Here is a 13266-nt window from a genome sequence, read left to right on the forward strand (position 1 = left end):
ATTTTGCATGAGCATTTCTATTTATTTGAGTTATCATATTTTTAATCCTTTTATTAGATGAAAATTATATTTCAAAAAGGCCTACATATTTGTTATAAGTTATGTACTTATGGATCGATATGTCTAACTAATAATTTGGTTTCATTCTGAATATTTTACTTTTTTTTTATTATAAAAATTTGTGGAGTTTTTTTGTGATTAATTTACCCATGTTGTATTATTTTCTGTATGTGTGTTTTTCTCTCCTTTTATTTGATGATTATTATAATTTGCAATTCATTATAAATTATTTTTTAATGTTGTTATAAGATAGTTTTGTTTATATCCATATCCATATATATATCGTACAATTTGGTGTATGAAAATATACTATAGCTACCTTGATTGTGGTGATTTTTTTTTTTATCATTTAAAATTATTAAGTCTAAGAAATTGCACTATATTAATTACACTGGGGATTAACACAAATTTTTCCTACTTTGTTTTCATCATTTTTCCATGTATTAAGTTTTAATAAATCTTCTATCCAACTAGTATTAAGAACATCGTTATTTTCTGTTAGAAGAAAAGAGAAAAAATGATATATTATTATATATCAGCATGTTGTTATAATAATTTTAGCTTTATATGTTTGTTATTACTCATTATTTTGTAGTGCAATGGGATTTCTAAAAAAAAAGTTAAATACGAATAAAATTAAATAATAAAACTGTGATAATTGATATACGAGCGAATATGTAAGCATAAAATAGGGATAACATTGCACAATTATGTTAAATGTATATTTACTTATTGAACAATTGGGTCCAGCAAAATAATTTTTTTTAAATTTTTTGCATACACATGTAATAGATGAATAGGGAGAATCATTTGAATTCTTGATATAACAATCGGATCCATTCTTACAATATGATAATATATTTTCCTCATTTGTTACTAGAGAACATAATGTATAATTGCAGGATATATCTAAAAGGTGTTTTTAATTTATATACAAATATGTACAATGTGTGTGTGTGGTATATACTTAAAAAAAATGATTTTATGTATTTTTAAAAATTGTTAATTTACTATTAAGTTGTAAAAGGAATAAGAAAAAAATAAAAATAATAATCCGATTATTCATTGCTTTGAAAATAAAATAAAACAAGTAAATGATAATAGGTTTATATATTTGTTGGTATTTAATTGGCTCTTAACTTATTTTTTAAACGTTAAAATGGTAGCATGTATCTTATTTATACAACTTTTAATTATAAAAGTGATTTTTTTTGGAAAAAATGTATATTTTTTTAATTATTAAATAAAAAATGTGCATCATATAATTAAAGGTGACAAAAAATATATGCATATCTCTATTTAAAAAAAATGTTTAATTTTTAGTTTCGTTCTTAAAAGGTGCTATAAACATTTTCCAAGATAAGAAAGGTCATTTCTTAGTAAATATATTTATTAATATTTTGGGTAATAGCAGTAATGAATTTGATAGGAATATCCCTTAATAATATTTAAAAATAAACTAATAAACGTAGTTGTTTTTTCATTTTTTTTTTCTTCATATTTTCTTTTTATTAAATCAGTAAAACGATTTTGAATAAAAAATATTATATACATATGTGTATATGTTAATGTCTAATTCGTTGAATTGAAATTGAAAAAGGAGAAAAAATATAATACATTATGTACATTATTGAAAAAATAAAGTATTTAATATGCATAATTAAAAAAATATCATTAAATAGTTAAAAAAAAATAAAATAATAGGTGAAGGGTATTCTTGTATATGTTTTAGTTCCTAATGTTATTATATGTGCCCACATAATACTTATTTGAATGGACATGCTGGGAAGTTTGAGGTATTTTAACGAAATTTAATACAATGGAAACAAATATCATTACGATTTTTTTTTTTTTATCATTTTATTTATTTTCTCGGTTAGCCTGTTCATTACTTAAGTCAAATTGTTTTGTTTTTTTTATTGAAACATATTTGCTGCTTACAAAAAATGATAAAAAATTAATAACTTATTGAGAGAAAATATGCCTAATTTTAGTAATATTATGTTTCCCTAAAAAAATAGAGTATTTGCCATGGTGCCTAAAGGAGTAAAAAATAAAAAGCATACAATGAAATATATGAAATCATAGAAGTGTATATATTTGTCTGATATTGTTTTATGTGGGCATACCAATGCAAGTAAGGATAGAATCATTTAGTAGCGTCTCTACACAATTTTGTATTCTCTTTTTTGCATCAATTTTTCCAATATTTTCTAAAAGAATTTCTTCACGGGTTTTTTTCATTTCATTACTTAAATTTTTGTTATATAAACTTGTTAATTTTTTAATACTCTCTAAAGTTTCATCAGTATTTTTTTTTTGTTCATCAAATTCAAGCAGCTTTAAAGGGTTAACCCATATGTCTTTATGTAAATTTAAAAGCATATTTTTTTCTAATTCATTTTTTCTATAATTAATAACTATTGAATAATAATTTCTATTCAATCCATGAACTAAAGCAGTTAATGTTGGCTTTGTTAAATAGCCAATGTTTGATGTTGTTTGTCTAGGTTCTTGACCTAACATAAGTATATGAGGATTAATTAATCGAAAGCAATCGATAACAACTTTTCCTTTAACTGATTGTATTGGATCAACAACAACACCAATTGTTCGTGGATTTAACTGCTCAAAACTTTTTTGAGTGTTAACATCAGTTCCGGATAGCCAGCATCCAAAACCAGGGTGAGAATGATACCATCCAACAACCATTTCATGTCTTCCTGTTTTTTTTAATTCTTCTAACATATTTGTTTGATATACTGGATCAACAGCTTCAACACTTACACTATTACCTGACTGAGGCATAGCAAATACATCCACAATCCTAATAGTATATTCATCCACAATTTCTCCAAGCATCAACCCCATAACTTCCATAGGAACTCCGGCCTAAAAAAAAAATAATTAAAAATAAATAGTATCATAATATTTTGGAAGAAATTTTTTTTTCTTTTTTTGTAAGAAGATATATACAAATGATGGGCATGATCATTTCATAGGATAAATGGTTTAATGTAAGAACATATGAGGAATTAGAAGAATAAAATATTGTTTGTTCAAAATATATGAAATGTTTTTATCATGTTTTATTTAATTTTTGTTTGTGATTACTCGTCCATGCTTCAAAATTTTTAGAAGAGCCAAAGGAGAGATATAAACTTGCTCACTTGTATCAGCTAATGGCTCATTTGACATTCCATTGCCGTCGGAAAAGGAGTAAAAAAGTTCACGTAACGAAGAAGGGATTCCAGCCATTTCTTTTAAGGTAGTTTGTAGGATTTTTTAAATCGTCAAAATATGTGCATATAGTGATAAAGGTTATACATATACATATGTGTTAAATGTACTGAATTTTAGAAATAGTTTTGAATAAATAGAAAAATATTAGTATTGCTTATATATATACTTCACATAGTATGACTCATCATGCTTGCACGCATATATATATATATATAATAATATAATAATGTGTATTTTTATAAAACTGTTATTTTTAATTTGATATTTCTATGGTAATGCTTATGTTTGAAAAAATATTTTAAATCAATAAAATAAGTATGATATATAAATATATTTATTAGATAATTATACCCAAAATATGTAGCATATTTTTTCACCTATTTTATTATAAGCACATGTAAATATTATTTTACAAGTGAAGATAAAAAGAAAAAATAAACTTGGAATTTTTTGTGTTTTTCAAAAATATAAAAATAAAATATGAAAAATTCAAATTGGTTATACATAATGCATATATATATATACATAGGGAATTTATTTATGATAAAAAAAAAGTAATATTGAAAAAAAATATGCATATGCTTATATATTTAATTAAAGTTATATAAAAATGTAGCGAACCAATAATTAAATTATTTCCATGATAATTTTCTATTTATAAATTTTAAGTAATTCATATTTTTAAATAAACTTTATTATTATTATTTTTTTTTTGTTTAATGTGTTATTAGCAAGTACGTGTAAATTGGGTGTATGCTTTTATTATATATATGTACAAATTAATATGTTTAAAGTAAAATGAATTATAATAACCAAAAAAGTAAACCTTATACCATGTGTAGGAATTAATAGCTATATTTAATTTTCATTAAATCGTTACATATTTTATTAATGTGATAAAATATTATTGTAAGTAGCACTTTTCCTTTTTGTTTTTTTCTAGATCAGTATTGTACCAAATTATCAATAAAAATAAAATATGCGTTAAAATTAATGGGTATTTTTTTTCGTGTTGATAGACATAAATATGTATGTAAAAGAAAAAAATATATTATTATTAAAACCATTGAAACAAATTGCCCTTATCTATATTCATATATATATTCTTATTGTGCTCACCCTATGGTATTAATTTAGGACATCTTTTTATACACTATTTTGCAATTAAAGTGTGTAAAGAAATAATAAACTGATGTGGGAAAAACAAATGATGTAATGCAAGAATAATAATGTCGAAGAATTCAGGAAAAAGAAACTGTAATAAAATTAGGTTTTATCCAAGAAAATATAAAAATTATTATTTATTTAAAATATATATTTAAACCCAAAAATATAAGTTTTAAAAAGATTAATAACAATTAAATATGTGCACATTAATAAGAAATATTTATTCAAATATTTAAAATAATAAGGAACGCAAAAAAAGAGGAAAGTGGTAACAAAAATATAAGCATCATTAAACAAATAGTAATAAAACCTGATATATGCATAAAGAGAAAATTTTAATTTTGTTTCATTATATGCATTGAGATTTAATATATTATTTGATTTATAATATGAGAGGATATATGTATAAAATAGTACAATGATGTTGTGGATGCCTGATCGCTCATAATGTGCTCGTTTTGTGATATTTTATTTGCTTACTTTTTTTTTTTATAAAAAAGGTATATCTTCATTAAAAAGTTTAAATGGGATAGTTTGATTGGAAATTTCATGAATTCCCATTTTTGGTTTACAGTACATCTATTCATCAATAATAAAATAAGTTCCTAAAAAAAAAATATAGTATAGATTATGAAGACGAGTGTAAAAATTGAAAATTAATGTGAAAAATGATCATGAATATAAGGATGAATATGGGAGTTGATAATTGTTATCACTAATATGATTTTTATTTGGATTTTTGTTTGTTTTAATTTTATTTATTTTTTAAATTTATATATTTTTCATGGGCATACCGTTTAATTTCTGCTCCTTATCCTTGACACTGTCATGTTTATTAATTCTTGGTCTATAATTAGTTGGATCTCTTCTAAAAGTGACGTCAATAATTTTTAAGAATTTATTCATACCCGCTACTAATGTTTGTGGAGTATTAGCAACAGTATTAACTCCGGCTTGACCGTCAAAAACAATAACATGATCAGCTAGATAAGTAGCCATTATAAAATCGTGTTCGACTACAAAAGCTGTTTTATTAGTATTAAGTATAAATCTTTTAATAATTTTGGATACAATTATTCTTTGTTCTGAATCTAAATAAGCTGATGGTTCATCTATTAGGTAAATATTCGTATTTTTTGCTAAGGTAATGATAATTGCAACTTTTTGTAATTCTCCACCAGATAATGTTAAAACTTGATTATCTAATATGCCATCAATTTTTAATGGTTTTATTATTTCATTATTAAAATATGGATCTGTATATAAACCTTTTAATTTCGACATTAGTAATTGCCTAACTGTGCCTGTAAATTTTGCTTGTATTTGTTGAGGTTTATATGAAACACTTAATGATTCTAAAAATGATAAACTATCTACATTATCAGGTTTAATTAGGCCAGCAAATAATCTTATAAATGTACTTTTTCCACTTCCATTTTGGCCTAATAATACAAAAATTTCAGATTCTGAAAAATTTCCTTTATCTATAGTTAAAGTAAAAGAGTTCAATGTTTTTACAATTTTAGGATATGTATAAAAATGTAATCTTTTTTTATCTTCATCTGTTACATCTTGATCTGTAGCTAATTTAAAATTTAATGATTCTTCACGTATTCTTAAATTGTCAGTTGGAATAAAACCGTCTAAAAATACATTAATTCCTTCTCTAACAGAAAATGGTGATGTAACAACACCATATGCACCTGCCTTTCCCCATAAACAACAAACATAATCACTTAAATAATCTAATATAGATAAATCGTGTTCTACTACTATTATATAATTATCATGTCTTACTAAACCATGTATAATTTTTGCCATAGATATTCTTTGTTTTATATCTAAATAACTACTAGGTTCATCAAACATATATACATTTGTTGTTTGTCCAATAATAGATATTAATAATGCAAACCTTTGCAATTCCCCTCCACTTAAGTCTTCAACATTTCTATCAAGCAAATGATCTAGTTCTAATACTTTTATATATTTATCTTTTTGATTTAATTTATCTTTTTTATTTATTATTTCTAATATGTTTCCTTTGACCTGTTTAGGTATTAAATCGACATTTTGTGGTTTAATAATAGGTGATAATTGTTCTTCTAATAATTTTGTAAAAAAAATTTGTAATTCACTACCTCGGAAAAATGATAATATATCTCTCCATTCAGGAGAATTATCAAACTTTCCTAAATTGGGTTTTAATTTTGATGATAAAATTTTTAATGCTGTTGATTTTCCAATACCATTTGTTCCAACCAATCCTAATATTTGTCCTAATTTTGGAACTGGTAATCTATGTAATTTAAAGGTATTAGGACCATATCTATGTACAACATCTTTGTTAATATCTTTAGGTAAATTAATAATAGTGATTGAAGAAAATGGGCATTTCTTTACACATATACCACAACCTATACATAACATTTCACTGATAAATGCTATTTTTGAACTATGTTCGACTTCAATACAAAATTTTCCAGTTTTTACAATTGGACAATTTTTTTTACATTCTAAATGACATTTTTTTGGTTTACATTTATCACTGCTAACAATGGCAATTCTTAATTTGGATGATTCGAGTTTGTTTTCTTTATATAAATCTTCTTTGTTTTTTTTCTTCATTTTGTTGAACTGTTTCTTTTATAATGTATTCGGATTATTTTTTCGGTGCTGCTACGATAAATGAATAACCTTACGAAGAGCAAATTTTTTTAGTTAAATGTAAAATGATATGCAAATAAAAACTGAGAGCTTGTTAACTATTTTTGTGTGTAAAAATTATTGATTTAGTTACTATTATATATGGTTTAGTAATTATTTGTTAATATTGTACAATATAAATATTTATTTGTTGAATTATTTTGGGTGATTTTTGATTATTTTAACTTGTTTATTACGGGATGTACAAATGTTGGTTTGTTTTCTGCAGCACATACATATGTATATATAAATAGAAAAAAAGAAAATGAAAAAAATATGTACAGTGGGAATGCTTGATGTTACTTGACCAGTATGTATTTTGGCTATACAGCATAATTTTTGATTTCCTACAAACTTCTTAGTATGCTCGATTATCACATAAATGTATCACAGTTTTGCTTTATATATGTATTCAAGCGTAAAACATATTTTGGAGTATTAAATAAAATGTTAAGGATATGAAAGAGGGAAAAATATGAAATAAAAAAAATATAAAAATCAAAATAAATAAAGGAAAAGAAGTATGGAATATACCTTGATTCAAATGTTTACAAAATTGTTTTTTAAAAAACGAAATGAACAATATCTATATTATTAATATAAAAAATAATATAAAGAATATAAATGGTTTACTGATATAAACGGTAAAAAAAAATAATTAAACAATTTTTATAATAAAAATCAAACGAATCTTTTATTACAACAAATGATGGATTTCTTCATTTTTATGCCATAAATCAAGACTACTTTAAACTATTTTAGGACCATATATTTAAATATATACATATATATGTGCATGTAATAAGTTTTTTATTGCGTTAATTTTTATTTTCAAATGGGGTTATACACAATAGGTATTGAACATATATATAGGCAATATTACATCATCTATGTAAATTAAATGATTTTATTTATTTGGAATATTTATTTAAAGGAAATTTGAAAAATAAATAAGTCAAATATAAAAACAAATAAAACTAAGTAATAAAAATATGGGAATAAAAATAATCATGGGCAAATAAATTTTAAAATTAATGAAAAATTACGGAAAAAATTACTTGAGTTCAACATAATGTAAGTTACATATGTATTACCAGGACACATATAATATATTAATAATTTACATTTAAATAAAATAAAATTATTGAAAAAAAATATTTAAACGGAAAAAACAAAAGTATTAAGATTTCATATTTTTATTAGTTGAAGAGAAAACATGTAACTTGGAATTTTTGCACTTTACCATCATTTCAAATAATGCATGATAATAATATGCCTATAACATAATGTATTTAGCAGCACACACATAAAATATATACAAATTTACGACTAAGTGTGGGTAATGAAGTATGTTGTATTTGTACATTTTGTTTATATGGGTTGGTTATATTTTTTATGTATAAATTACAATATCGTCTTATTCAAAATCATAGTAAATCGTTGAAACAGAGAAAAATTGTATACTATAATATAAATAATATAAAGATACTCATTTACACATTTTTGTGTTAACTTATTTTTATAAAATTTAAATATAATTACATATTTGATTGTTGGTAATTAAAACATATATACTGAGCATAAATATAAAAATAAAAATATATTTTGTAAAAATTATTGTAATTTAATTTTAATATTTTAATTTTTATTGATTATTAATTTATAATATTTCAGTATAGAATTATGATAAGGGGAATATATGAATGAACATAGCAATATATAATATTTTCATACATATGTATAGTAGTTACATGCAATATTCTGGTAATTTTTTCTTTTTGTTCCCAAATTATACTATATTTAATTAATTGAGTATCATTTAAGCATTATGGAAATTGAATGGGCTAGTAAAATTTTAACCCAATTGTTAATTCAAGAAAAGGTGAGAATAATAAATATATATATACATCCTCACGCCATAACCAACGCATTGTTATTATTTTATTTTTTATGATACAAAATAACAACTTTGGTGCATATTTATTTTTTCACTATTGTTGTCATCACATATATATTCATTATTATATTTTATTTTATTTTCGTTATTTTTGGTCGCTATTTGGAAATTATTTTAATGTTTTCATTTAAATTGATATTGCTTTATTTCGTTTGTTCGTGTCTTATGATGCAGATAGTATATGAATATGTGTGTTTTTTTTATACTTGAATGGTATTTTTTTTTTACAGTGTTTGAAAGAGAAATATGCTTCCGATTTGTTAAAAAAATTTGGGGACATTAATAAAATAATTCATTATATGAATGAAAAACTCGAGACTCTTGGTTTTGTAGTCAACGTATTGCAAGAAAATGTTTAAAAATAATAATGCATATGTGCATATAATATATGAAAAATATAAGAACATGTATGCTATGGATATATCTAGATTTAGCATTATATAAAATGTTGATAAGGATAAGAAATAAGTAAATTAGTTTAATTATTATTTGTGCATTCCTTTTACACTTTCCATTTGTAGAATGAATTAATAAATGGTGAAGAATATTTAATATTAAATTGCGAAAAACATAAAATACCAGGGCACCAATCGAATGATAATGGATTAGAACTTAACATAAAGGAGGAATATTTGTTTAATTCTAAATTAAAAAAAAATGAGATAAGTCTATACTATTTAATCATTGATTATATAATAAATAATAATCAAAACTTAAAAATTAATGATACTGAAATGTCCTATGAAAGTTTGTGTTTACAGTTAAATATAAAAAATGCAAATACCCAAAAATCAATAAGTAATAGCTGAAGCATTAACATAATTTAAAGAAAACAAAAAATAGGCAATTTTATATACCACCCCATATTATATACTAATATAAACATATACGTATATATATACGCATGTAGATATGTATATGTCTTCAATATGCTATACATAAATGCATATATTTTTTTGTCTGTTTAGTGGATAAATTAATAGTAAATAATTGGCTTAAAAATGTGAATGGATATTTGTCTCTAGGGATTCGATTTTTTACAGTAAGTATAATTTTTTTTTTGAAATCCATATATGCAAATGAATATGGAGATAGCAATAAAAAATATTTATTCAACATATAGTTATACATACATATATTTATACCCCCAAAAAATAATAATAAGTAAACAAAAAAAATTAGAACGAGCATGAAAATGTATATACAAATGAACACATACATATGCACATATTTTCATTTATTTATATTTATGCTTATTCTGAAGGACTTGATAAAATATTTCCCTCTTAATAACTTGGAAAAATGTTCGTTATGTAATAACGCAATAATTGTTGAGGTATCCTCTTTTATTATTTTTGATTTAAATGTTAATATTAATAATATTGTATGCATATAAATGTGTGTTATGTAATTTTATAATGATTTCATTTTATATATTTTTTTTTATTTAAATTTTTTTTTTAGAATACTCAATGCACAAATTGCATGTCATTTTATCATATTCACTGTTTTAATGGGTTGGCAAACAAATTGTCACTTTGCTACATATGCAAAAATATATTGTAGATCATATTTTTAAAAAAATAATGTTTTTAGTCTTTTTTCTTTTATTGTTTTTTTCCGTTAAACAATTTTTTTATAAATAAATATAACTAAATGATTAATAGCTTTCTGACAATGTACCATCTTTTAAAGCATGTATATATACAGGGATAGTCATATTTATATATCTCAAGTTTATGGATACTACTGATATTTTTTTTTGTTCATAAAATTGAAGCATAATTTTTGCGGACCTGTAATAAAAGTAAAAAGTATATTACAATAAGAGGAGCTACAATAGGACGCAACGATCATCAAATGGGGAAACAAATAAATATGCATAAGTATATCCAATAATAAATCATATATGTTGTGTTATAATAAAATGAACAATGTGTAAGCACGTACTCCTTTATATTATCATATAATTTGTCTTTTCCTAAAGTAAGATAACCAATGGGAACGGAACTAAGAAAATATAATAAATTCGTGGAATATATTTGTATGATATATATTGTAGATTAAAAATAAAATAATATAAAGTGTATATATTACTGTGTTGATCCCCTATTTAAATCTGTGTATGTTCTATGAATAGCTCGATTAATTGTGTCGACAAAATTATCTTCATTTATTTGCACGGTTGTATATGTTCTGTAAATATTTTTAAAATAAAAAAGGAGTGATTAAATGAGGAAAATGGAGGGTTTTGCATGAGTATATAAGTTAGTGTTGGATATATATATTCATATTGGTCTATATTTGTTAAAATTACTTGTTATATTTTTTTATTTTTGATATTAAGTTGCCATATTTTTTTGCTTTAGTAGATGAATCAAATATGTATAAATCATATTTTTTAACAAGATCGTTTAATAAATCGTTCTTATAGTATACATCTTCAAGTTTATCATAAGTTATGACCTGATTATTTCAATATATAAACATGATTATAAATATTTTTAGGAACTACAATTTTCTAAATATAAATGTATGTATATCTTAGACATATATAAATAAATCACATGAACTCATTTTCGTAATAATTTTGTGTATTAATTTTATTATTATAATATTTTCATCTTATTAAACTTACTTTTTTGACTTTTTTTAATTTATTTTCAATGATCATATTCTTCCACTTATCACCATTTTCGGTTACTAATATGATTACATCCGAATAGTATGAATGCGTTAAGTTTCTAAAGAGGAAAAATAAATAATAAAAATATATTGATGTATATAAATAAATGAAATAAAGAAAACAATATTACAAGGGTATTGTAACTAAATGACACGTTAAGGGTATAATAGAAATAACCACTTGAACATACATAATGTGAAATCATATTTTTAAAAATGTAAGCATGCATATGTAGCATATTCGTATGTTTATTTATTTTGCTCTATTCTCATGTGTATGTGGATAATATATTCATAAATGCTTGATAGTCATGGTGCATATATATGTATATTAGATTTAATAGTACAAATATAGATATATGAATTTTACATTGGGAAGTTGTATGATTTTCCTATATTATAGCTCACAGATAAATCAAAATTACAATATAGCATATGGGTATCAATAGGTATGTTTGCAGCCTGAGAATTTATTACTTTATCAAATATAAAATTATATGCCTTTGAAAATGTATTTGGCTCTATTATTTGGTCATTTACTTTAATATTGTTACATGGAATGTCTTTGTTTTTAATTGTAGTATCATGTAGTTTTTTAATATTATGATTTATTTTTTGATTCTTGTTATTTAAAATTGCCTTTTGAAAATTTTCATATTTTTGGTTTGTTTTTACATAGTTTAAGAATTTTTTATTTTCTTTTTTCTTCTTCTCAAAAATTTCTTTCTTTTTTATTTTGGTTTTCATTTTTTTTTCCATTTTAAAAAACAAGCAAAAGAAAAATATAAAGAATAAGAAGAAATTGGAAAAACACGAAAAATCAAAGCATTATTAAAAGAAAAAAGACTTTACATATAATACAATCAATGTAATATAAAGTGTATATATATATAAGGGTTTAACAAATGATAATATATTTATTTTGTGCTTCAATATACATGTGCACATATTTATAATATATATATGGACAAATAATAATGCATAATAATGTATTGTAATTTCCTTAGATTATGTCAAATATTTTAATAATTATTTTTTTTTAATATGACATATAAATATGTATGCAAATGCGTGTATGCATAGTATGTTTTTATTTTTGGGGGGATGTTCTTATACTTTAGTAAAAATCTAACTCATTAAATATATATAACATATTCAAATAAATAAATGGAATCATAGCGCATGTATATATATATACTTATAAAATATACTATCATAACTGCATGTGTACAAAAACATAAATACATATAATATATAGAGCAATTAAGCATATGCATGGATGATATATATATACAATTTGTTAGTGATATTAACTAGTGATTAAATCAATGACGACGCAAAAAAATAAAACAAAAATATAAAATGATGAAGTTATAAAAATAATATTAATAAAAATAGTGATTACAATGTAGCAACTATATTGCAAAATTGGGTATTATATTTATTTT

The 13266-nt window shown here is 22.6% G+C and overlaps 5 protein-coding genes across 5 annotated transcripts; 1 reads left to right on the top strand and 4 right to left on the bottom strand.

Moving 5' to 3' along the window:
- Positions 1–442: 442 nt before the first annotated feature.
- Positions 443–1126, bottom strand: PBANKA_1143900 (conserved protein, unknown function; the record flags this gene model as incomplete). Its single annotated transcript, XM_034566004.1, has 4 exons — positions 443–555; positions 642–668; positions 790–969; positions 1072–1126. 4 exons carry the CDS (start codon positions 1124–1126, stop codon positions 443–445), a joined length of 375 nt encoding a protein of 124 aa, XP_034422644.1.
- Positions 1127–2069: 943 nt separating this feature from the next.
- PBANKA_1144000 (26S proteasome regulatory subunit RPN11, putative) lies at positions 2070–3318 on the bottom strand (the record flags this gene model as incomplete). The annotated part of the gene is made up of 3 exons (XM_034566005.1): positions 2070–2098; positions 2190–2952; positions 3175–3318. The coding sequence occupies 3 exons, from the start codon at positions 3316–3318 to the stop codon at positions 2070–2072; spliced, it is 936 nt and encodes a 311-aa protein (XP_034422645.1).
- A 1731-nt stretch (positions 3319–5049) lies between these two features.
- On the bottom strand, positions 5050–7098 carry PBANKA_1144100 (ABC transporter E family member 1, putative; the record flags this gene model as incomplete). Its single annotated transcript, XM_034566006.1, has 2 exons — positions 5050–5075; positions 5265–7098. 2 exons carry the CDS (start codon positions 7096–7098, stop codon positions 5050–5052), a joined length of 1860 nt encoding a protein of 619 aa, XP_034422646.1.
- A 1906-nt stretch (positions 7099–9004) lies between these two features.
- On the top strand, positions 9005–10699 carry PBANKA_1144200 (conserved Plasmodium protein, unknown function; the record flags this gene model as incomplete). The annotated part of the gene is made up of 6 exons (XM_034566007.1): positions 9005–9058; positions 9364–9471; positions 9655–9931; positions 10102–10175; positions 10398–10469; positions 10598–10699. 6 exons carry the CDS (start codon positions 9005–9007, stop codon positions 10697–10699), a joined length of 687 nt encoding a protein of 228 aa, XP_034422647.1.
- A 94-nt stretch (positions 10700–10793) lies between these two features.
- PBANKA_1144300 (ribosomal protein L1, putative) lies at positions 10794–12577 on the bottom strand (the record flags this gene model as incomplete). Its single annotated transcript, XM_034566009.1, has 6 exons — positions 10794–10929; positions 11084–11143; positions 11231–11329; positions 11451–11599; positions 11772–11877; positions 12189–12577. 6 exons carry the CDS (start codon positions 12575–12577, stop codon positions 10794–10796), a joined length of 939 nt encoding a protein of 312 aa, XP_034422648.1.
- Between the last annotated feature and the right edge of the window lie 689 nt (positions 12578–13266).

Source organism: Plasmodium berghei (genome assembly GCF_900002375.2).
Source record: "Plasmodium berghei ANKA genome assembly, chromosome: 11".
Classification (NCBI taxonomy): Eukaryota; Apicomplexa; class Aconoidasida; order Haemosporida; family Plasmodiidae; genus Plasmodium; species Plasmodium berghei.